The 23021-nt window shown below is 42.2% G+C and overlaps 2 protein-coding genes across 2 annotated transcripts; both read left to right on the top strand.

Annotated features, from left to right (window-relative positions):
• The first annotated feature begins 357 nt into the window (after positions 1-357).
• On the top strand, positions 358-12220 carry rap1aa (RAP1A, member of RAS oncogene family a). The gene is made up of 9 exons (XM_030424047.1): positions 358-465; positions 1948-2103; positions 4353-4440; positions 4879-4947; positions 5055-5111; positions 5205-5345; positions 6290-6433; positions 7279-7397; positions 11480-12220. Exons 3-8 carry the CDS (start codon positions 4384-4386, stop codon positions 7366-7368), a joined length of 558 nt encoding a protein of 185 aa, XP_030279907.1. The 5' UTR covers positions 358-465; positions 1948-2103; positions 4353-4383; the 3' UTR covers positions 7369-7397; positions 11480-12220.
• A 1736-nt stretch (positions 12221-13956) lies between these two features.
• Positions 13957-19606, top strand: xkr7a (XK related 7a). The gene is made up of 3 exons (XM_030424250.1): positions 13957-14868; positions 17409-17608; positions 17817-19606. Exons 1-3 carry the CDS (start codon positions 14333-14335, stop codon positions 18770-18772), a joined length of 1692 nt encoding a protein of 563 aa, XP_030280110.1. The 5' UTR covers positions 13957-14332; the 3' UTR covers positions 18773-19606.
• The last annotated feature ends 3415 nt before the right edge of the window (positions 19607-23021 follow it).

Here is a 23021-nt window from a genome sequence, read left to right on the forward strand (position 1 = left end):
TCAAGGTTCAACCATGTAAAGCTTTATAACTATTGTTTAAGAAGTGCTGTAGGCCTTTGTATCTATATAAATCAGGTTACATTGGGCTCTACCTGTCACATTGAACACTGTGGTTACTGTACCTGCAGGTGATTTCACAGCTCTATAAAAGAAACATGCTCCTCATTTCCTGTCAGCAGTCACTATAATGTGTCTCGCTTAATTCATCTTTTAAATGAGACAGTAAAGCTGTAAAAGATGCTGTATTCTTCCTGGAGGGGTTGTAAACAGCAGAGGAAAGTGATGATAGCTGCAGTGAAAACACTCCCAGCAGAGAAACAAACAGCATGTTTGAACTGAAGAGGTTTAAACTGTAACTTAACCTGGACAGCTGTGATTGGCTGATCCTGGTCCAATCATCAGCGGCCGTCCCGACCCTTCCGTACATTCACCCAGTGTGATTTAGCGCACACATAGCGGAGCACGGTAAGTGCCTTGTGAAGCTTTGCCCCTGTTTAAAATTAGGAAATTAATAGCTAATTATCCAGCGTGTGGCTTCATTAGTTGACCTAACTGTCCCTAAACACTTGTTGGTCTCCGGTGAGACACTAAAATTACTTCTGGCTCAACTGTAGCGAAATAATTCTTGTGAGACAAAATAGCTTAGCTTGCAAGCTAACCTATATGACTGGGTTGAGAAGCTAACGTCAGCTAATGACTAACTAACGAGTTCACGATATAAACATTGTTTGTGCTTTAAGTCCTTATATGTCCGACTGTATCTCGTTCGAGTTCAGATATTTAGTAGTTTATCAACAAGCTTGCGGGAACTAGTTAGCGTCTGAAAGCTAAAACGTTAAATGAAATACAAAACGGCATATAAGAGTTCAGCATAATGCTAACTGGCTAACTAACTTATTAGCCACCAGTGTTAGCTAAACAGTTATGTTAACCGTTAAACAACTTCGGATGGAGTTTAATGATTACCAGACATGAACTGTCGTTACACTGTGAGCTCAACTTTTTTTGTGTATCTATCAAGCCATTGGAAGTTAACACAGTGTTTGTGCTCCACAGCTCGCCATGTCGTTTCCAGGCTAACACCCAGGAACGCTAGCTAGCACGAAATGTTGCTAGCGGAATGCTAACATTTGAGTTTTGTTGAGCTTCGTCGTAACTAATCAAGCTACTTTTTGGTATCAGCGACGACTTCTCTATCATAACGGTAGATTCGCAGTTTCGTCAAGTTGACCCATTAATGGTAAAGTAATCTCTTTACACGGTCAACAGTCACAGTCTATTGCATTGGGAAACTAATAGCCACACCCTTCCTTTCGAAACCAAGTACGCTTCAAGTTGTCACGAAAACTTCATTTTAATTCAGTGGATCACATGCGAACATAGCACGACCCGTTTAACTAATGAAGCCCAACATAAATACGACAAACAAACAAAAAAGTTGTATTAAATGTCGTCGTGCTGAAGTTTGTTTGTGTTCAGTCAAGTTTAAAATCCATTTGCCACCATCTGGAACCAACACACGAGACAAGATTGTCTGTATCATGAAATGAAAAGCAGTTAAAGTGGCACAGTTGGCAATAATTTAGAAGAAATGTTAAGAATGTTTCTGTCAAACATGATCTTCCATTTGCCGTTTGTGTGTTTATCAGCAACAGGTGTTGTTAGGGAATATGTTGTTTTGTTTGTTGTGTAACATGTGACAGCTCATCTCCTGACACCATAAAGTTCACTCACTCAGCATTCAAATTGGCCACATCCCTCAAAAGCAACATCAACATGCCGTGTTTGTGTGCACACTGCAAAGCCATTCCCTGTTTTATGCAGTGATCTTCTCACATTTTCTTATTTACCTGCTTTTTGTTTTGTATCAAATGACTCTAGCCACATCTAGATTGGTAATGCGGTGCTAATCTGAATGTAAACACTTAAATATTTGGTTTCATGTAGGGCCATTTCCTGTCTGAACAATTCGTTGTAGTCTTGCTTTCTGGCTCCTACCCGACCCTCGGCACCTGCCCGCTGACATCAGTGTACCTGAGGATCTGCCGGCCCCCCCCTCCCCAGATGTAGAGGGAGTTGCCATCTGCAGCAGCCGTGTACACAGTAGGTTGAGTGTTTGTTTGTTTCACTGCGCAGATTTTTTTTTTTCAATTTGGCTAAATGTTGACATTTTTGTCTAGATCATAAATTTGAAATGAAGTATTTATTAGCTGTGAGCATTTCAGCCTCACGACAAGCAGGAACAGCCAGTAAAAACATCATGAGTGGGATTGGTGAAGGTTGTCAGCTCAAGTGCTCGATACTTGAAATGTTTGAGACTGGGCTCATATCTAATCAGAGGAAGGCTTAGGTTGCTTATCTGATGTCAGAGCTTTGATGCAGGTTTTGAGACACCCACACTAATTTACATTTTAAACAGTGGGTGGTGTGCCTTTACATACATTTTAGGGCTAACAAATGCATCCGGCACATGTTGGTGTCAACCTTAGGTGCAGCCCCTCGCCCTGGTAACGATTTCAGTGCAGTGGTCGTGCATGCACCCTCTGATCTCCATTTTCTGTTTGTATGGTGTACTTGAGTAGAGGAGGGTCATTACAATGGCTCTTTGTAGCGTGCCTCGTGTGCCTGTCTCACACTGTGGGTTTCTGGTGGTGCTTCATACGTCGTACTTAGAATTGCAAATGGCATTCGAGTGTGACAGAGTGGTTTGTGTATTGTTTGTTGCAACATTTAACAAATGTCCGACAGACCTAGTATGATTACTAGATTCAAAGAGGATCTTGAATGAGATTTTAGCGTGCCTCACCCCCTCTTTGACATTTGTACATCAAATGAAGTTCACATTTGCATTTCAGAATAGCATTTAAAACACAGCTCCTCGGAAGCACTTTTCACTGCATGTGCCTCTTTTGTTTTTGTAAATAGTTTCATTAAGTGATCATTGGCTAAGATGCTTTATGATATATATTTATGTGCTTCCAATCATTATTTCTAAACTTGCTTTTTAAATCTCGGTTTATCTGATATTCAGATGCACCTCAAGATTTAAATTCTCCAGTTTCACATCCCCACTTTAGTGGTAACAGCCTGATATTGTGAAATCTGTATCATCTGCCATTTATTTTCTGTGAATTCTAGCTGATGAATATAATTTTGAATATGAAGCCAGATTGTTTTCTTTGACTTAGCAAGCAGGGCGTTTACAAACAAGGACACAGTAGGCGGCTGTATGCACCTTGGAAACAAACAAAATAAACCCAATAACAATGGACTGGAAAAGGACACCACGTGCAAAACAAACATGTCTTTCGCAATTGCACAATGATGCATTTTTATTATAATAATTATCAGCAAAGTTATCAGAGATTGTTGTAAGGAAAATTTCTTGGTTCATCCTAATTATTTTCATGCCTGTGTCAGTTCCTCTCACTGCTTTTCTAGGTCACTTAGCTAAACTGTGTCAGGCTGATGGAGCTGATGATGGGTCACTCTCCTTGACCTTTCTCATTTGTATTATAATAAGATTAAGTTATTTCTGGCACTGAAACTTTCACCTAATGACTACAGTGTCATGTTCAGAATCCATTGCACTTTTCTGAGTCCATGGCTCCACACCGTATCTTATGGCTGAGATTTAGCAAGTTTTCACAACAAGGGAACTTAATTATTTCTTGATTCTAACGCAAACAGTGAGCGAGCAGATTTGGTCTGAATTGTGGGGGTTAAGGAGCCCGTCCATGGTTTCTTTTACCTCCTCTTGATTTTTAAAAGTAATAAATATTTTTACGGCGACGCCCCAATTGTCATGACAGCTGAAGTCCCATGGTAGCGGGTGGGAAAGAGAGCTCATTTTTTGGCAGAGGAAGGACATTTTAATCTGCTGATGTCAGCAGTGAAACTGTACTGACAGGGTGTTCACACTGACAGTCAATAGATATACTACTTCAGTTACTACACATTGGGAGAAACAAAGATACAAAAGCACTGTTAAGGGGATTTTACCGTAAGATTCAAATTAAACATTAATGTAATTGAATTATGAACGTAGCATGAATGAGATTTTGTTTCAGGTCATCTGTTAAATTCCCTTTGTGTCTGTGGTAACTGTCAGACAAAGACAACAACAACAAAGAAAACATTACAGTTAATTAAAGTCTGACATCAACAAGCAGAGTGCTCCACTACAGCATCATAATGAATCAAGAGTAATGATATTGTCCTTGATGCACGTTAATGTGGATATAGTTAAAGCTCGTTTAGATTCGCTTGCTCTGTAGATTTTTTTTCTGTAGCTGAAAATCACACAAAGCTCCTCTGTCCTACTTTCTCATTCTCTCGCCCTCCTTTCACAGACCCTTGTGCTGTCCAGTGAAGTTGCCCACCATGCGCGAGTACAAGCTAGTGGTGCTGGGATCAGGAGGCGTGGGAAAGTCAGCACTGGTGAGTGACAGCTGCCACGGGGTCGAACTCAGTAACACAGAAAACGGAGTCTGTTTGTTAGTGTTATGTCAAATTCTGTGGTGACATTTTGGTCCACAGCTTTATTCTGCAGAAAAATATTTGGGAATGTAATATTTCAAGTCCACAAATTAATAAAATAAGGAGTGTGAGGCACAAATAAACTGGACTCATGAGCTTCAAGTATACAAACAATCCTGTTAAGAAATTAAACTGATGTCTAGTCGGAGATAAATGTTGATGATGGATCATAATATTTGAATTAATAAAAAGTGTATTTTTAATTAATTAATAAAGGCTTGAATGAGGTAATGCACGCAAAGAAATCTACATGGTGATTGACAATTGGAGTGTACCAGTTTTATGTGAGTCATGATATTTTGTCTTGATGTTTTCCTTTGCTTTATTTGTCGATTTCAGACAGTCCAATTTGTGCAAGGCATTTTCGTGGAGAAGTATGATCCCACAATAGAAGACTCCTACAGAAAGGTGAGCTCAGAAACACTTTTCATTTGACCTCCAGAGCTCTGTCAGAGCAACTTTAGAAAAACTCCCTTTTTGTATAAAAATGTTAACCTGTTTGATTTCTCTGACAGCAAGTCGAGGTCGATGGGCAGCAGTGTATGCTTGAAATCCTTGACACGGCTGGAACAGTAAGTGAAGTCAGAGTATCACATGGACTGGTCTTACAAGATAACTGCAAACAGGCTGCTGATGGCCTCTACCCTCTATTATTGTTTCTATAGGAACAGTTCACAGCTATGAGGGACCTGTACATGAAGAATGGCCAAGGTTTTGCTTTGGTGTACTCCATTACAGCACAGTCAACATTTAATGACCTTCAGGACCTCCGGGAACAGATCCTGCGAGTAAAGGACACTGAGGATGTGAGTGTTAAAGTGTCTTTTTTCATTCACTCTTTTAGGCACACTTAGCCCTACCCTTCTCCTTGTAGGGTTACCCGGGCTGCATGGCCCTCCAAACAAAGGTTTTTCAATCCGAGGGTTATGAGAATACCCTTGGAATACAATGTAATATGGACCTTTTCTTTATGACAACCATAAAACAATTGCTGTTGGCTTGCTGATTTCTCGATAGCTTACTAGCTACCTAGCTAATGTTAAATCTTTATTGCTGATTTGTGCTCGGCAGTCCTGCATTTTGACATATTTCAGTGTTGCATTCCACCCCTCCTATGGCATATCCCACCTAAAAATAGACACAAGTCCAGCAGCTAATGTGGTCACAAGAAGAGAAATGTTCAGATGGGTGAAGAGATACATCAGCAAAAATATGTTAGTTAATCATATTGTATATCTCGATATTTAAAGATTTTTTCTCATTGTTGCAACATAATTTTTTTCTATATCACCCGCTCTTGTTCTTCTCCTCAGTCTGGAGTTTCTCCCCTGTGATAACCTTTTGGTGTCTCTCTGTATAATCTGCCCGTGTCTCCTCTCTGGCTCATCACTCCCTCATTAAAGTCGCCTCTGTGGGAGAGAGGGCAGAGCAAAGGGGGGGGGGCAGGAACTTAGTGACAGGGTGGAAATGTCACAGCTCTACTTGGATGCTATCTGCCACTCTCAGTCTTGTCGTCTCTTAATTAAGATAAATGATATACACCATGCTGAGCGTGCGCTTTATTAATTCATAGCAGTTTGCCTTCTTGGTGTGCGTTTCTTGGTTAAGGTCTCACTTTGCTTAACTTGTATTGCTGTCAAACATGTGCATCTACTGTATATAAGATCATAAACCGGTACCATGTGATGATAACACAAGATGGTGCTTTGTAATATCAGCAACTTATTTGACATATCTGTCAATTAATCAGGTTCCAATGATCCTGGTGGGAAACAAATGTGACCTGGAGGACGAGCGTGTTGTTGGCAAGGAGCAGGGACAGAACCTCGCCCGTCAGTGGAACAACTGTGCCTTTTTAGAGACTTCAGCTAAATCAAAGATCAATGTTAATGAGGTAAGTACCACATACAGCAAAAAGAGGAATCATTTTCACTATAACTCCATCCATAAGTAATACAGTAACAGAATGTATGACTGTTTGGGTTCAATGTTTTTTTATATACCCTCTGTTGTAAGTTATCTCAAGGTTGATGGTTCTTTATTTGTCACACACACAGAATACAACACAGTGTGCAGAGAAATTCCCTCTTAGACCGTTCAAAGATTAGTTTATAGCTGGTATACATAACATATACACTGCAAATACATGAGAACAAACCATAATACAAATAGTAAGGTGGCAGAGTATATTATAAGTACGAAGGTGTGATCAGTGATATGATGATACAGAACAGTTGGTGTTGGTAAAAAGTGACTCATCTAACAGCAAAAATCTTATCAGATGGGCGTCCACGGTCTAATCTCAGTCAGTTTAGGGATCCTTGATGGGAAAACATTTAAGAACCACTGATTTATAATAATTGTTTAGTCTATAATGCCAGAAAATTACACACCATCAGTTATTTTAAGACAAGGTTGACAAATCTTGAATCATATTCAGTTTACTTTCATTTAAGACCAGGAAAACCAGAAACAATTATTCAGTAATCAAAATATTTGCAGATTACTTTTGTGTTTATGAAGATATCTGTTAATCAGCTGTTTGTTGTATCTTCATGGCGTTTCCTCAGCGACTTTGTTCTATATTGAGAGCTGCAATCCTCCGTATTTCCCACAATGTTCTCTACCTCCGTTTCTGAGAAATCTCATCAGTGACTTTTTCACAGAAATATAAAGTATTAGTTCTGCATTCCTCGCTGAAGCAAAAATATTTAGACTGTTTAACTTCCTCTGTTGTAGATTTTCTATGATCTGGTGCGACAGATCAACAGAAAAACGCCGATGGAAAAGAAGAAGACAAAAAAGAAGTCAAGTTGCACACTGCTCTAAAATGCCCTCCCACAGTAGCTCCAGGCCAGGTGAGTGGGTGTTTAGACAAAATGTATTCCAGGCTTGTGCAGGGCTCCTGCTGCTCACTGAGCTTTGGTTTATCGCAGTAATTATTAAAGCGAGCATGTATTGAGTTGCAGCAACTGAATAAACCCAGTAAATGGATGATGAAAGCATCACCGATGACCTTGAAACAATGTCAATATCATAAAGCGTCTCTGTAGGTTTAAGATAAATCTTCTGGGAACGAAGGGTTGAATGAATGAATGAATGTCCTCTTTAGCTCGCTTTTGCCTTGTGGTGCCATCAGTCATACCACCTTCTGTTTTCATATGCACCTGGATCCATTCTTCAGTGTCAACCTATTTTACAAAACCTAAATCTGAAAATATTAACGCTTCACCTTTTTCAAAAGATGGCTCATAACATTTTATGTAATTGTGTCACGTCTTGAACGGTCATGAATGTTGTGGCTCCCCCTGCTGTTTGAGCTTTGGAACTGTGCTTCCATATACCGGCCTAACTACATGTTCTGGCCCATTTTCTACAAATAATCCACTGCAACGATAATGTAGACTTTACATTACCAGCCACTGTTCCCCAGAGCATCCCACTGTGTTTTGTATGCCTCTGTAGCTTTATGGATTTTTTGAGACTTGAAGCTTATTTGAGAGATGTAATCCATCACAGCGGCTACAATGTCCAACAGACTTTTTTAATTAAACAACATTGCCTTGGAACATTATAATAATGCACCTTTGATGTCAGTATTACCAGTTCGATTTACTGTAATTATTCCTCTTGTTTCATTACTGGCCCTTCTTAATGCATTTTCAGTGTAAGCGATGTGGGGACAAAATCCACAGCCTCATGGGATCTTTCAAGGTTACAGTCTTTTTAGTACAAAAATCCCCCGATGTGTAACCAAAGTCCTTTTAGTCCAAGATACGCTTGACTTAACAACACGTTCGGGTACGCATGAGGGCTTGCTCGTTCATCCTGCGTCCGTTTGGAGCGTCTGTTGTGCCCGAAAATAACGTGTCTGCGAGTTGCAATAAGCACATGAAAGGAGCAGTGTAGGGCCAGTAAGGGGATGTGACAGGGTCAAGAGTCAGTAAACATGTCAGCAGCAGCAGGGATAACAATGGGACAACAAGCTAACGTGTGCCATCTAATGTTATCCTCCAGTAACACGTGTGGTATATAGGCTAGCATGTGAACAAGGCGTTCACGATGCAGCCGGCTCTCTACGCGATCATGTGTATCAAAAGTAAATATATCTCCAACCTTAGGCATGTCTTTGCTGATCAGGAGCCATCTTGGAAACTCCTCCGGGCGGTCAGGCTGGTGAGACCAGGCCTCTCTCTAAATGAATGGGGAGAGAGCCAGTATTTCACTTTAAATGGCTACAGGGATGGAAAAACTGCATGTATATAATTTGGCAGTCAAATCTGATGAAAACTGCTTATAAAGTTTGTTGACTTTGCCCCAAAATAAAGTGTGAAATGCTTTTTCCTACGTTACACTTCACTATTTTACGGCTAAATCCAGAGTACTGTGCCAGTGTCAGATTATCCTGCCAGAGCACTTGAAAAAGTTGTGGAGTTTAATGTCTAATGTTTGAATAACCTCACCTTTTTTAGTTCTGTGTATTAGCATGACATCCCTCTGATCCATGCATATTAGAGGTCCGACTGCAGCCCCCCACCAAGTCAGTTAAAACTGCGGTGAATCTGAGCTGTGCTCTTCCATCAATGCAACAACACATTTGGCTGATATACGTTTGGCTGTGATAAAGTTGGGCGGGTTATGTGTCATGCAAGCAGAAGCCGTTTCAATATTCACATGGGCAACTGTTTTAATCCAGGAAAAGTCAACGTATCTTTTAAAGTGTGTGATTTTATATTAAGTGGATAAAATGGTAAAAAATACTGCTGTATGTTGCTGGTTGTTTACTCTTAAACATCGATCGTCTCAAACCTTTTGTGCTGTAAGTGCCGTTATGACCTGAGAGGATGTGATAATGCTCCACTGTAGCAGCTGATGGTTTGTTCTGCCTCATGTTAAGTGAATTGAAGTTTTTTAATAGCTGTTTTTATTTCACTTGGATAAAGTCCCAGAACAGAGCAGGAGACTCAAACTACTCACCCAGGAGACAGTTTCCAAGGGTCCCTTACATCTTGAGTGTATTTGTATATTTTTCCCCTGACTTTAATTTTGGAGTAATCATTTAATTTTCGAGCAGGACTGCTTAACTGGATCATAAAAACTGCAGGGCTTCCAAGCTTCTGCTGTTGCCATGGTAATTGACGTTGAAATCAGGATTTGAAGGAAGTAGAAATTGCGTCGGCTGCACCAAAAAAAAAGAGTCAAAAGACTTGATAGAGAGCTAGAAATGGAGCTCCTTTGTGGCATTTAAGTCTCAAACAGTGACTGATATCTCTCCTCCGCTCCTCTCATTAAACTCATGATTACAATCATAAGAATAACTCCCCTAAAACAGTGAATTAAAGTATTTGAATTAAATGTACATTTTCTATGTATGCTTCAAAGTAAAGTGTCACATTCAATGCAAAGTTTTTTCTATCTTGTTGAGTCGATATGAATAAATTAAATAACTTGGTCTGATTTAAATTAAATGAAAGCCGACTTCTACATAAACATCATGTGTTTTTCAAGTATTTATTATTCAAGTATCATACAAGTAATGCATTATAAACTGATGATTCTATCTTCTGTGTTATATCACACATCTAGTTACTTGTTTTTTAACATTGTCTCAACTTGATAGAAAGACTTTGCATTAAATGTGCCTGAATGTGCATAAAATAAATAACTAGATGTGTAATTTATAACAGGAGACAGAATAACCAGTTTGAAATGTGTTGGTTCCTCTTAATCTTCTAGGTTTGTGTATAAGTCTACATCAATTAATTTTAATTTAAACAGACTTGGTTATTTAATTCATACACATGATAGAACAACTTAAATGTGAATCTTAATATTGAACTTCTGTAATACAGTTATTAACCCAATGAAAACGGACCTCCTGCCGTCGGCCCCCTGCTGCGGAAGATCCATGAAAGCATTCATTCACTCGCTAAGACTTTCTTCTGCCATATTATGTTGTGTGAACGGGATGAATTTGTTAAACTATGTGATATTAGTTGCAAAATGCAGAGATAACACGTGTTGGCGCGAGGCGAACACAGAAGCAGGTTGACAGCTGTCAGAGAGATTGAGAGAGAGAGAGAGAGTAGTTCTGAGCTTAGTAGATTTTGTGGTTTTGATTAAAAGTCTATTCTGTTGTTGTTGTGGAGATATTGAGAAGAAGATACTCCAAGAAATAACATCACAATAAGCAAATAATACCATCGTAGGCACTAGGGGGAATATCGTGTTTCTATTGCAGATGAAACTATCAAAATGCCTTTGTAGTCTGTTAAACATCATCATATCTCAAAAACTATAATATGTACACAGTTCAAATAAGTTGTGGAGTGTTAAAAAATATTTTGTTCATGTTTGTACATACAAGTCATGTGGATCAGTATGTTTTGTGTTTTTATGTAGCACAATTTGATTAATTTATGACATAATTTCAATATCTTGATCATGTATTTGATTGCTTTTTGACTTGCACAAGTTTACATCTTTGGTTGCGCAGGTTTTCAGGGATATGAATCATTTGAAGAATTATCACAACAAGCAAAAATACTAGCGAAGGCAGATTGCAGATCTCAAAAGGGTGAAAATTCTTAGTCGTTGTTTTATGCACTTATTATCGTGAGAGTACAATATTAGCAAGGTAAATGAATAAATGATGACTACAAGTTGAAGAGCTGGTGTTTCCTCAGAGGCATTACTTTACTAAACATGTAGAGCTGTTTGACAGAGGAGAGAAGGGAAATCTGGATTATTGATTGTAAAATAAACACTTGAGAGTTCCTCCAGCAGATGTTGAAGTGACAGAACAAACCTGCCCAGTGGCTGTAATGAGTGTTCTGAGTTTTGAGTCCTCTGCTCTGAACTAAAGCTTCTCTTCCTCTTCAAACAGCTCATGTTCGTCACAGCGTTTGATGTACTTACATTAGTGTCTTCCTTCTTGCAGAAACTTGTAATGATTAACTGTTTCCCAGTGGATCGTGCCAGCATTCCAAGTCCTCTCCAGAGCATTTTGAAAAAGGCAGACAGAGATACTTCACCACTCGCAAAATGGCAGGAGACGGCACATACTCTCAAGATCTTCTTCTCTGCTTTTTAATGGCAAAGAAATCCACTTTTTTTTTTGTATTGTCAGCCCGATGACAACTGTTTTTGTCTCATTTTAAGATGTTTTTTTCTTCTCCAAGGTGTCTTTCTTTTGGAAATATCGGTTTAAAGAAGAGACCGTGGGTTTAAATCCATATATGGGAACTAAAAATGTGTTTTTATTAAAAGTAACATCAATCTTTGGCATATTGTTACAAAACGTTTGCAAAAGAAAACATGTGAAATGTTGGCCTTCTCATACATTTCTGCACTAACGGTGTCAACAAAGATGCATCATTGTCCATAAGTTACTCGCTCCTACTTACAAGGATGTGTATTGACGAGATAACATCTTTCCTAAGTGACTTTGTTTTATATTGAAAGCTGCAAGCCTTCCATATTTCCCATAATATATTCTACTTCCATTTTTTGCATAATAAAGCTAAGGAAATTAGTATTTTATAGACTGATGGGGAAAATGGTGTGTTCTGATTTGTGTCTTGAGGCTGAAAATATATTGTACTAAACCAACTCTAATATTGCTGTCACAGATGATTTTCCAGCTTTTATGAATGATTAAATTTTAGTACATTTTCATTAACTTTGGTCTTGTGTTTTCCTTTATCGAAAGTGGTTTTAAATCTGTGCTAATGTTTTTTTAATCGCTGTTTTAGAGATAATAAAATATGAATCAAGCTAATTTCTTAAAGGACAAGTTCACCCAAAGTTTTGTCGCCCACAAACCATTTCTGGAGCTTCACAGATAAACCGTGCTGCAGCATTTTCCTAAACAACAGAAGTAGACGGGGACTTGATTTATAACCTGAAGCGCCTCCACGAAGCTCAGCCGACACTCTCCTAGTCTCTTGAAGCCCCGAGATCCCAGATTGATTTGAAAAGCTGTTATTTACCCTCTTTTTTATTGCTGAAATGGTGCTTTCTCTGTCTGAAGTGGGTACACAGGCTCTACGGCACAATGAGGGTGAAAATGTCTGTTCAAATAGATTTGGGATCTTGGGGCTCCTGGAGACGTGAATTACGATGGTCGAGCTGTGGCATTTTATGTGTTTTATGTTTTTTTACATTTTAAAAGAAGTCCCCATCTACTTCAGTTGTTGAGGACAATGTTGCAACTCGGGCTCAAGCTCCAGAAATGTTTTGTGGACTATGAAGAAGGTTGAGTAAGCAATGACTACATTTTTTATTTTTAGGTGAGCTTCTCCTTTCATGTGGGCTAAACCTGCAGGTTGTGAATAAAACACTTTATAGGATTTTATCAGTCGTGTTTTCTCCTCAACAGAAATATCTGAAGCTGATAATGGACTGGTAATGTTCTGGTTTTAGTGTTAGGCACGCAGGTGTGACAGGATCAATACCTCCAGGAGAGCCTGGACAAGCTGAGAGTGTAACTGAAATGTTTCCTGTCGGCAGCCTGAAGTCACCAGAGTTTTAGCAGAGGACGAGAGTCAGCTGACCTGCAGTGGACTTTGGAGCCAAGACAGGAAGGGGCAGAGAAAGAGGAACTCTGCCACTCTCAGAGGTGAAGGCAGCAAAAACAGAATAGAAGCTGTGATGAGATGGTGACCAGCTCAGGGATGGTGACACACGAAGGCTTCTGTGAGGTGTCTCCATGCTATTATTACACACATTCTCATGCAGGTGCAAATGAAATATCTATAGACTTTATGTGCATTTGAACTTGAACTGAGCTGTGATGGAAAATACTAAAGGATAATTCTGAGGTACAAGTGTTTTATATAATTATTAAAGCCTAAAGATGGGATTGGGCATAGATCAAAAGTTATTTACTTGATTATTTCCATCTTATTCAGATACTTCTGGTCGATTGTTTATCTGATAGGTATAGTTACAAATTACATTTAATGTTACAAGTAGTTCCCAATCGCTCTCCTTGTGACCCCGTAGAGGGGAGAAAAAAATATTTTACAATATTAGAGAAAAGTCCAAATTATGAACAAATATTTGTGTATCAGAACTTCTGTCCTGACCCGGTCACCTCTTTAGGACCTCCTGCTGTATCTTGTGACCCTTCTGAGGAGTCCTGACCCCTCTGCTGGGAACCATGTGACTAACTTTATAAAGTATTTATAATAAGCAGCTCCACCACCACCAACTACAACAGCTGAATGATACTCACACATTCACCTTCACGCAGTAGTAGACTGTCTGAACATGTTTTATATATCAGACTCAGAGGACATTTTCTGCATTTTGAGTCATTTTACTTTTTGATACTTTGTGGAAATCCTGCTGCAAATTCGGACGTGCTTTTACTTTGAAGGGCGGGACTTTCCCCTCGTAGTATTTAGAGATTGTTGATACTTTTACTCCTCTGAGTACAACCAGGTGATTTGTGATTTCCTGGAGGTCACAGTCTCTGTCACCTGTGCGGGAAGATAAACTATAAAAACCTGCAGCTGTGGTCGAACTCTTTGAGCCTCCTGTGATGCAGAGAAACCTTCTTATTAAACCTGCGGCTTGTGTTTAAATCCTTGTGTTTCTGCGCGTTATCAGCCTGATTGATGAGCGGCGGTGACTCCCCATCCCTCTCACCTACCCGGGCCCTCCTCCCCGCCTCCTTTCCCCTCCCTCTCTCCCGCACGCATGCATACAGACCGACAGGCTACGCGACCCCCCTCCCCCCCTTCCATCATTTTCCCATCTCTTACTCACTCTCTTCCCTACAACAAACATGGCCGCGAAATCTGATGGTGCACCCGTCTCTCTACGAAACGAAATCCCACCCGAGTGTCCCTCCAGGTCGGACCCGGGGCCTGCCCAGCGCCGTCCCGCCGAGCAGCGCTACTCCCTCCCGGACTGCTGCTGGACGCTGTGCGCCCTTTTGGTCTTCTTCTCGGACGGGGCCTCAGACCTGTGGCTGGCCGCGGACTACTACCTAAGGAGTGACTACTGGTGCTTTGCACTGACTCTGGTCTTTGTGATAGTCCCGTCCGTGGTCGTGCAAGTGCTGAGCTTCCGATGGTTCGCCTACGATTTCGCCGAAACCGTCGAGAGCGGCACGGCTGCGGCGGCCGTGGTGGCGGCGTCAGGAGCGGAGGAGAGCGACTTCAGCACCAAGGGCAGCGGCGAGCGGGGCGCTGGCCGCACTGCCGCGGCCGGGGTGCTGCCGGGGCCGGGCACCGGGGGAGGAGCCCGGGGCTGCTGCAGGGTCTTCATCTGGCTCTTTCAGGCCATCATTCACATCTTTCAGCTGGCACAGGTCTGGAGGTAAGTGTGAACAGTCATCAGATTGTGTGTGTGTGTGTGTGTGTGTGGTGGGGGGGGTTAACTACACATTGTGCTTGTGCCTTTGTGTGTATGTGTATGTTTGTGTGTGCGTGTGCGCGCGCACGTGTCACTCCCAGCAGCTAAACGCTTATGAAACGTAATCATTGAGGGAGGACTGTGCCCAAAATGCCAGAATGTCTTTTTGCATTGTTTGACGTTTCTCCCCCAGCTTGGAGAAGGGAGACTCCACCCACTCCCTCCATCACCCCCTCTCCACCTCCCCCCTGACGCGCTTTTAGGTCAATCATCTCCAGGGAAAACCATCAACTCATCCACACCAATCGCCTCATATAGAAGAAAAAAAAACCAAAAAAAAAACCTGACAAATCTCTCTTGTCTTGTGGGGTTTGGGCTGAGCAGGAGTCTGGAGCCGGAAGAAAAAGACGGAGAAGGAGGAGAAGAAGAAGGAGGAGAGGAAGAAGTCATAAATGTCATGAGAGTTGCATCTTATTTGCAGTGATGTGTGTACCCTCCTCTCTCTCCCTCCTCTCCCTCCCTCTCTCTCTCTCTCGCTGTCTAGTGTATTTTCAGCTCTTCGCTCCGGGCTCCTTCTCTTTATGTTTGCAAAATCCATATTCTGCAAATCTCCCAGCAGGTTTTATTTATTTATTTATTTATTTATTTAAAGTTTGTTAAAGTCTGTTTCTCTCCACTGAACCCAAACATGTTTAATTAGCAGGCGTGCTGCTGGGGACCGGAAAACACCCCTCCGGTACACACTCCTGCATTACTCTCACTCGGATGGTAGTAGGTCTGTAGGTCAGCAACTCAGCGACGGGATGGCGAGGAAGTGCTCAAGCCTCCACTGCCCTGATTGGTTTTGACAGGCTTGAACTGCTGCCAGTCAGAGGGAGGCATCCGGCTGACCCGTGGTGGGAGGAGGGTTAACGGGATGTTACTCAGAGACAAGTTGTGTTTTATAGACTCGCTGGGATGTTGCAGAAAAAGACAAATAATGCGATGAGATTAGATGCAAATCAGCTATTTGATGCTTCTGTCTGTGTCTATCACCTCTGTGGTCTCTCCCTCTTCCTGCCTCTCCAGGCAGCCCTATGGGTAATACATATTGATTCCTTATTTCCTCCTGGAGACTCCTATGTGTGAGTGTGTCCAGGAGCACATTAAAACATTGTGGCGGCACAGAATTACCGGTAATGCCATTAAAGCTGTTGTGTGTGTGCGTCGCTCCATCGCTGCTGCTGCTGCTGCTGCTGCTGCTCTCAGACCAGCGTGTCTGCACATTAAGAGGATTACCGCTGTGTGTTTTACCCTCGGCTGTTAACTCAGGAATGATCCGTCACTGATACACAGTCAGGCAGGTGAACTCGGGATCAATTTGGGCCGGCCACAAGAATTAAATGTCAGTGCGCGAGGAGATGGGATGTAGGGGTTGTGTTACAAGGCGAGATGAAACTGTGTGTGTGTGTGTGTGTGTTTGTATTGCTATGCTTGTGTGGACCCACCCTTGACATCCCACCTTTCTTGTGAGGACAGTTTTACTTGTGGGGACATTTTGCCTGGTCCTCACAAAGAAAATGCTAAGGTGTGTGTGTGTGGCTGAATCTTTGACCCTCATTACTGCACGTGTGCTCCATTTTCTCAGTGTGTTACATCCCGAGGCGCACTTTGTGTAGCAGGAACCAGAGGAAAAGGAGGGTTACACACACTCCCCTGCGGTTCAGTGGGCTTGTTGACACAGGGCTCTTCTGACCCGTCTCTCCCCGAGGCAATTACTGAGACGTTTATAGCTCCGGTCCTCCGTGGCAACCACCAGCCCCCCCCCCCCCTTTATTTTCTCTTCTCAAACATTTAGGTGCTGCTGTGCCCTGAATGGTAATCATCATTTACACGTCGCATATTTGCATAGAACAAATAGGTGTTAACACATTAGCGCGGAAATATGTTTGCACTGTGCATGTGTCTAGAAAAATGATGCATGTTTGTTATGCAAGGTCATTATAGAACACGTTGCGAGGCGGGGTGGGGGGTTGGGGAGGGGAGGTGGAGTGGGACTACATGTCAGCAGAGCTCAAGAGTTCAACGAGGGATTTACAGCCAGCTCTGTTTTTTTTTTTCTCCCACTAACCTTCAGTCTGCAGGGTGGATTGAAAGCATGTATTTGGATGTCTTTTTCGATGTTTTCTCCGCAGCCCTCTTGCCCGATTTTATTTGAAGAGAGAGATTGCAGACAAGCCCCACATTCACCCCCTGGATGCCTGTACTAAAATTAAAACCACAGAGCTGCTTAGTTCAGTTTTCAGACTAATCTAAATCCTGGAGGAGCAAAGCAACCCGGCTTTTTGGCAAGAACTACTGACAGCTCCCAAAGTTTGGAATAATGAGTTATGACTTCTGAGAGTCTGCGTTTGATGTCCAAAAGTTTTTGAAGCGCAGTATTAAGCCCTCAGATTCTGTTCAGTCTCACTCCTTATTTTAAATTTTAATGCACCGTCTGTATTCTGTCTGCCTCTGACACGCAGGTACGTCCACGCCCTGTATCTGGGCGTGCAGAGCCGCTGGCACAGGGACCCCGAGCGCCGCCACTACTTCTGGCGCATGATGTTTGAGAGCGCAGATATCAGCATGCTGCGTCTGCTTGAGTCCTTCCTGAAGAGCGCCCCTCAGCTGGTGCTGCAGCTCAGCATTATGATCCAGGCCAGTCAGGTGCTGCCCCTTCAGGGTAAGTGGCCCCAAAGTGACCAATCACCGCATCAGTCAATCACACGTCCTGCAGCCCACGCTGTGCATGATGAGTCACTTCAATCAGGCAGCCACAAAGCAGCGAAATGTGTTTTCTTGCTGTGCTAAATGGTCTGACATCAACCCCAGAGCAGTTTTCATCCTGTCTAAATTGCTCAATTTCCCTCTTCCCTCTGTCTTCTCCTCAGGGCTTTCAGCTTCTGCCTCGCTGATGTCTCTCGCCTGGATGATTGCCTCCTATCAGAAAGTCCTGAGAGACTCCCGAGACGATAAGCTACCCATGACCTACAAGGCCGTCATAGTCCAGATCCTGTGGCACCTGTTCACCATCGGGGCCCGCACCCTGGCCTTCGCCCTCTTTGCCTCCGTGTTCCAGCTTTACTTCGGCATCTTCATCGTGGCCCACTGGTGCATCATGACATTTTGGATAATCCAAGGCGAGACGGACTTCTGCATGTCCAAGTGGGAGGAGATCATCTATAACATGATGGTGGGCATCGTGTACGTGTTCTGCTGGTTCAGTGTGAGGGAGGGGCGCACTCGCTGCAGGATGCTCATCTACAGCCTGACTGTGTTCGTGGAGAACGTGGCGCTCACCGCGGCCTGGTACCTGTACCGCGGCTCTCGTACCTCAGACTTCTACGCCGTCATCATGGTGTGCGTGGTGGCCAGCAGCTACGCTCTGGGCACCTTCTTCATGTTTGTGTATTACTGTCTGCTGCACCCTGACGGCCCGGTGTCAGGGTGGGGTTATATTGTGGAGAAGGAGGTGCCTGTGGAGTCGCTGGTGTCCCCAGCTTCCAGCCTCCCCCCTGACCTGGTGAGCAGCCCCCCCAGGACCCTTCAGAGAACTAAAGGGTCTGACAGAGAGCAGGGGCCTGGGGTAGACGGAGACGTGTTTCAGGTACGACCACCTCGGGGAGCTCAGGCCCCCGTGACCCCTCTCACACCCAGAACTGAGGGGCCTGTCATCCGAATAGACCTGCCCAGGAAGAAGTACCCCGCCTGGGACGCTCACTTCATCGACCGCCGGCTGCGTAAAACCATCCTGGTGCTGGAGAGCGCCGCCCCGGTCACGCCAAGGATTCAGTACCGCTGTCTGGGCACACCCAAAGAAGTGATGGAGTACGAGACCACCGTGTGATGTGCTGAATGTGCTGTGACTCAGCTTTGCTGCCATGTGGACTCCCTGCCTTAAATAAGAATGGCAGGTGGACGACTCTCACTGAGCAGTCTGTTTCAGCTCCACGCGTACTTGATCGCTGTCAGGCTGGTGGAGACGAACAGGCGGAGAAAGGGGGGGGCGGCGTGGACGGAGTGTGGTGTCTTTATTTTTATCAAAGGCAAAGTGCTGTGATGTTTTCTAATGATGGTGCATATTTTGGTTTCTGTATCATTTCTCAGGTCAGGGTGTGGTACAGGAAGTGGCGTCGGGTGAGCTTAGAGAAAAAAAGCACAGGTAGGCAGAGAAGCGGAGCTGTGATGATCAATCAGAGGCAGAGCGTCCTCCTCAGCGACGGTGCTGCAGCACAACCTCTCAAGGCGTTCGGCGACAGAGACGACGCCTTCAACATGCATGATTATTTATGGCAGCTACAACCGAACCTGAAGATGTAGACGGGGCGTGGAGGAGAGGAAGGGGGATAGCTCGCACTGTAATCTCAAACACAATCTACAATAGCGTCAACACTGGCACTGATTGTCACGATCATGATTTTCCATAGCTTTTCACTCATGTTGAAGGAGTCTCTGAGAGTGCTGCTTCAGACGGTTCAAAAGCAACATTTGAGTTGAATGTAAAAACAGTTGAAAATGTGATTATTTGTGTGACGAGGCTTTGAGCATTTTCACTCTGTTAGTGGGATTTACAACATTCCTGTGGTAATATATTTGTTTTTCGAGGTAAGCTAGAAGAAGGGAAAAAAAAGAGATTTGTGTGTGTTTACAAGCAATCGGTTGTTTTTTTTTTTGGGGGGGGGGGGGGGGGGGTAATGCCATCACTGTTACTCTGACAAGATGCACCTTCATTCAGAATGTGTATGTACCGAACAAGCTACGTTATAATTTACATTTACAGGACGTATTTTATGGTCAGGACTCTCAACAGATAGTATTTTCATACTACATCCGTCTCACACAGCGCAGGAAACAGGGCAGACATGAAGTAACATGTAAATTAAACTGTACAATGAGGAGGGAGTGTTCAGCGGGACAGCACTGTCTGTAATCGTGCTGTATCCATACGTTGTCGTCTGAAATATGTAAAGAAAAAAAACATAGCTGCAGACTCCAGACTCCTAACAGAATAGCTTTGATATTATTGACGGTACAGGCATGTGGTACTTTTGGTAAGACTTTATTTTACAGGTCTGTTATTACCTCAAAACTCTGCCAGAAAGAATTATATTTAATTAGGTACAAACTTTAAAGGAAAATAGAGATATTGTTTGACATTGCTGGTTTAGTGTTGATTTCATGTAAGAACTAATCTATTTAAACATAAAAGAAATATTTATTCCTAACTCATTATTATTATTTATTATTATTTATTTATTTATTCATCATCTTATTATTGGAAGTGTAAATTTTCTTACATTCTTACATACGTTGAATTGTATGTACAGCTGACAGAGGATTTAATTAGAATCGCAGTATAATCTAAATGGCCAATGGCTAAGTGTGATATTCAAATCGCAACGAGCTGCAGGGTAAAATGTGGCAAGAACTGAATAATAATGAATTGCTGTAGAGTTGCAGAGATGTCCTTGCCGACAGATCTTGCTCTCCAGATATTAAAAAAAAACATGTTCCTTTTGTACAGACCCCGACAAATGTCACATCGCCGTGATTTTAATAGTTTCTTCAGTGAAAATGGTGCAAAAATGATCATTCCCACTAATCGTGATTCATATTGCAATCGCCGTATCCGTCAAAATAATTGCAATATGATATTTTATTTCATATATTTATTATATTTATTAACATATCCCGCAGCTCTAATTGGAACTGATTATTTTGTAGCTTACCAATTGAACACTATAGTTAAAAATTGTTCTAAATTGGAAGAAATCAAGAATTTATAGTAACATTATGTAGAAATAGGGATTTTTTTTGCTCCCATCACAGTCATAAATACAAATCCCAGGTCTGACAGACATAAAGTAGGTGCTAACTTCTAACAAAACTCATTACATCATGACAAAGTTATGTGTCTCAGAGTAAACATGCATGTAACGCTGTGATCCTGAAGTTACATAATGCAGAAACACGTGATAGAGGGGCGGAGTGGTGGAGACTGAGACACATTCACCCTGTTACAAGACACTGAACCATCAACATGATTTTGAAGCTTTTATTTTAAGGTAAAAGTCACATAATGTTGCTTTAATGACCTGTAAAATAAGGTGTTACCGTACTTTCTTTTATCAGGGTTGATTTCTATAGAATAGCCACAAGAAGGGAATTTTTCTGAACCGTGTGTGTGTGTTCGTGTGTGTTTGCGTGTATGTGTGTGTGAGCTCACATACCAGCATGTGTATGGGTGTATGTGGGAAAAAGGAGTCCTGCCATGTGCATTTAAGTTAATTTTGAAATTGTGTCACTGAGATACGACAGTTTTGTTGTAAACACTGTCCGGTCAGCTCATTTTTCCAAGATGACACTGAAATAAACAAAAATAGCCCACAGAGCACCTTTACCACCCCTGTAACTGCGGCAACGAAGCCCAGAGGGGCTTCTTCGATTATGGTGCTAACTGGTTAATACCATCAAGTAACAACCACGCGGTGAACCATGTAATGGGCGTGTTGTGGCAGGAAGTTGGGCGGGGCTGTACCTCAAACACAAAGCTAGAAATCAAAAAGCCTTAAACTGGTCATGCCAGACTGTTGCTGTTCAGAGCAAGAAAAAAAAAAGATGAACAAGAAGGTGAAGACAATTTCATTTTGTTGTTGTTGCTAAAATAAAAAGCAATGTGTTTACCTGACCTCTGCTGTCCATGTTTTTTTCAAATGGATGGATGGATAAATAGACAGACAGACAGACAGACAGACAGACTACTTCTAAGGGGGCAGATTGTTCTGAGTGGATTGAGACTAAATCCCATCTCTGTTGCAATGGATGAGTGGATTAGTGCACCTGAACTTGTGGCCGCTGAGGTTAGTGACCTCTCAGCATGAACATAGTCTTAAACACACTCTTTGGCATGCAGCTATCATTGTGATTCCCGTTAACTGTGAAGGAAGCTCAGGATTTCCATCAGTCCATTCTATTGATCACTTCCTCTCAGGAGATGGAAAAGCTTTCACTCTCCTTTCACTCTTCAGCGTCTCAGTCAGAGAAGTAGGCTTCAGCTTGATGTTTGCCTGTCAACGTGGTGCGAAGCGGAAATCAAAATCCTGTGCAAACGGCGCCATTAAGCCCTTTGGCTTGCAGTGAAATGAGAGAACAAGCAGCTGAGCTGTTTGCCGGAGCTCATCTTTGATCTCACAATCACAGTTTCACATTCCTTCACAAATGCTAAACAGCTATCTGGTGCCATTTTCTCCAAAGAATAACACTCTGATGTTACAACGTTTGGATACCACAGAAACTGCCTGAATCTTGCCTGAATTCAGTGGAAAGACACTTAAAATGTAATGTGTGGATTATTGTAAAAACAGAATTACATGACTTGTTGCCATAGGTAACACAGACTTAAAGTGAAACTCTTGCCAAAATGCAACCTAGGGTCTTTTTGTGAATGTACCTGAGTCAAACGTTTGTTTAAAAGCATAATTAAGACAAAATCATCACTTTTAAGATTGACCGTATTTTACATTTTGGGTCAAAATCATTTTCAATGGAGTGCTATTTTTCAAACACTAAGAAGGCGCTACACAACATGAAACTTTACTCGTAGTATCACGAGGGTCTCTACACATGAACACGAGCATTGAGAACATTGTTTGTGTACACAGAATTTACTAAAAAGAAAGTTTTTGAACAACTCTCGTTCTCTCGCATCTCAGGTGACTTTTCCGGCTTTTGATTTTAGTATTGTTTCTTATATGAGGCTCCTTTTTCAACTTCAAGGTCAATATTGTTTTTCACTAACGACAAAACAACGAATTATCCGTGCATTTATATGGAACTAAGCTTTAGGAGTGTTCCACCTTAACTCATCTCCATGTTACGTGGCATTCGGAGATTCTCGACTGGCAGGACGGCGGCGAGCGGAAAAACAACTGCTGACATGAGTTGTTCAGACACCTTCTTTTTAGTAAACTCTGTATACACAAACAATGTTCTCAATGCTCGAGTTCATGTGTAGAGACCCTGGTGATACTACGAGCAAAGTTTCATGTTGTGTCGAGCCTTCTTACTGTTTTAAAAATAGCTGATGCTAAAATAGT

Source organism: Sparus aurata, chromosome 7 (genome assembly GCF_900880675.1).
Source record: "Sparus aurata chromosome 7, fSpaAur1.1, whole genome shotgun sequence".
NCBI lineage: Eukaryota > Metazoa > Chordata > Actinopteri > Spariformes > Sparidae > Sparus > Sparus aurata.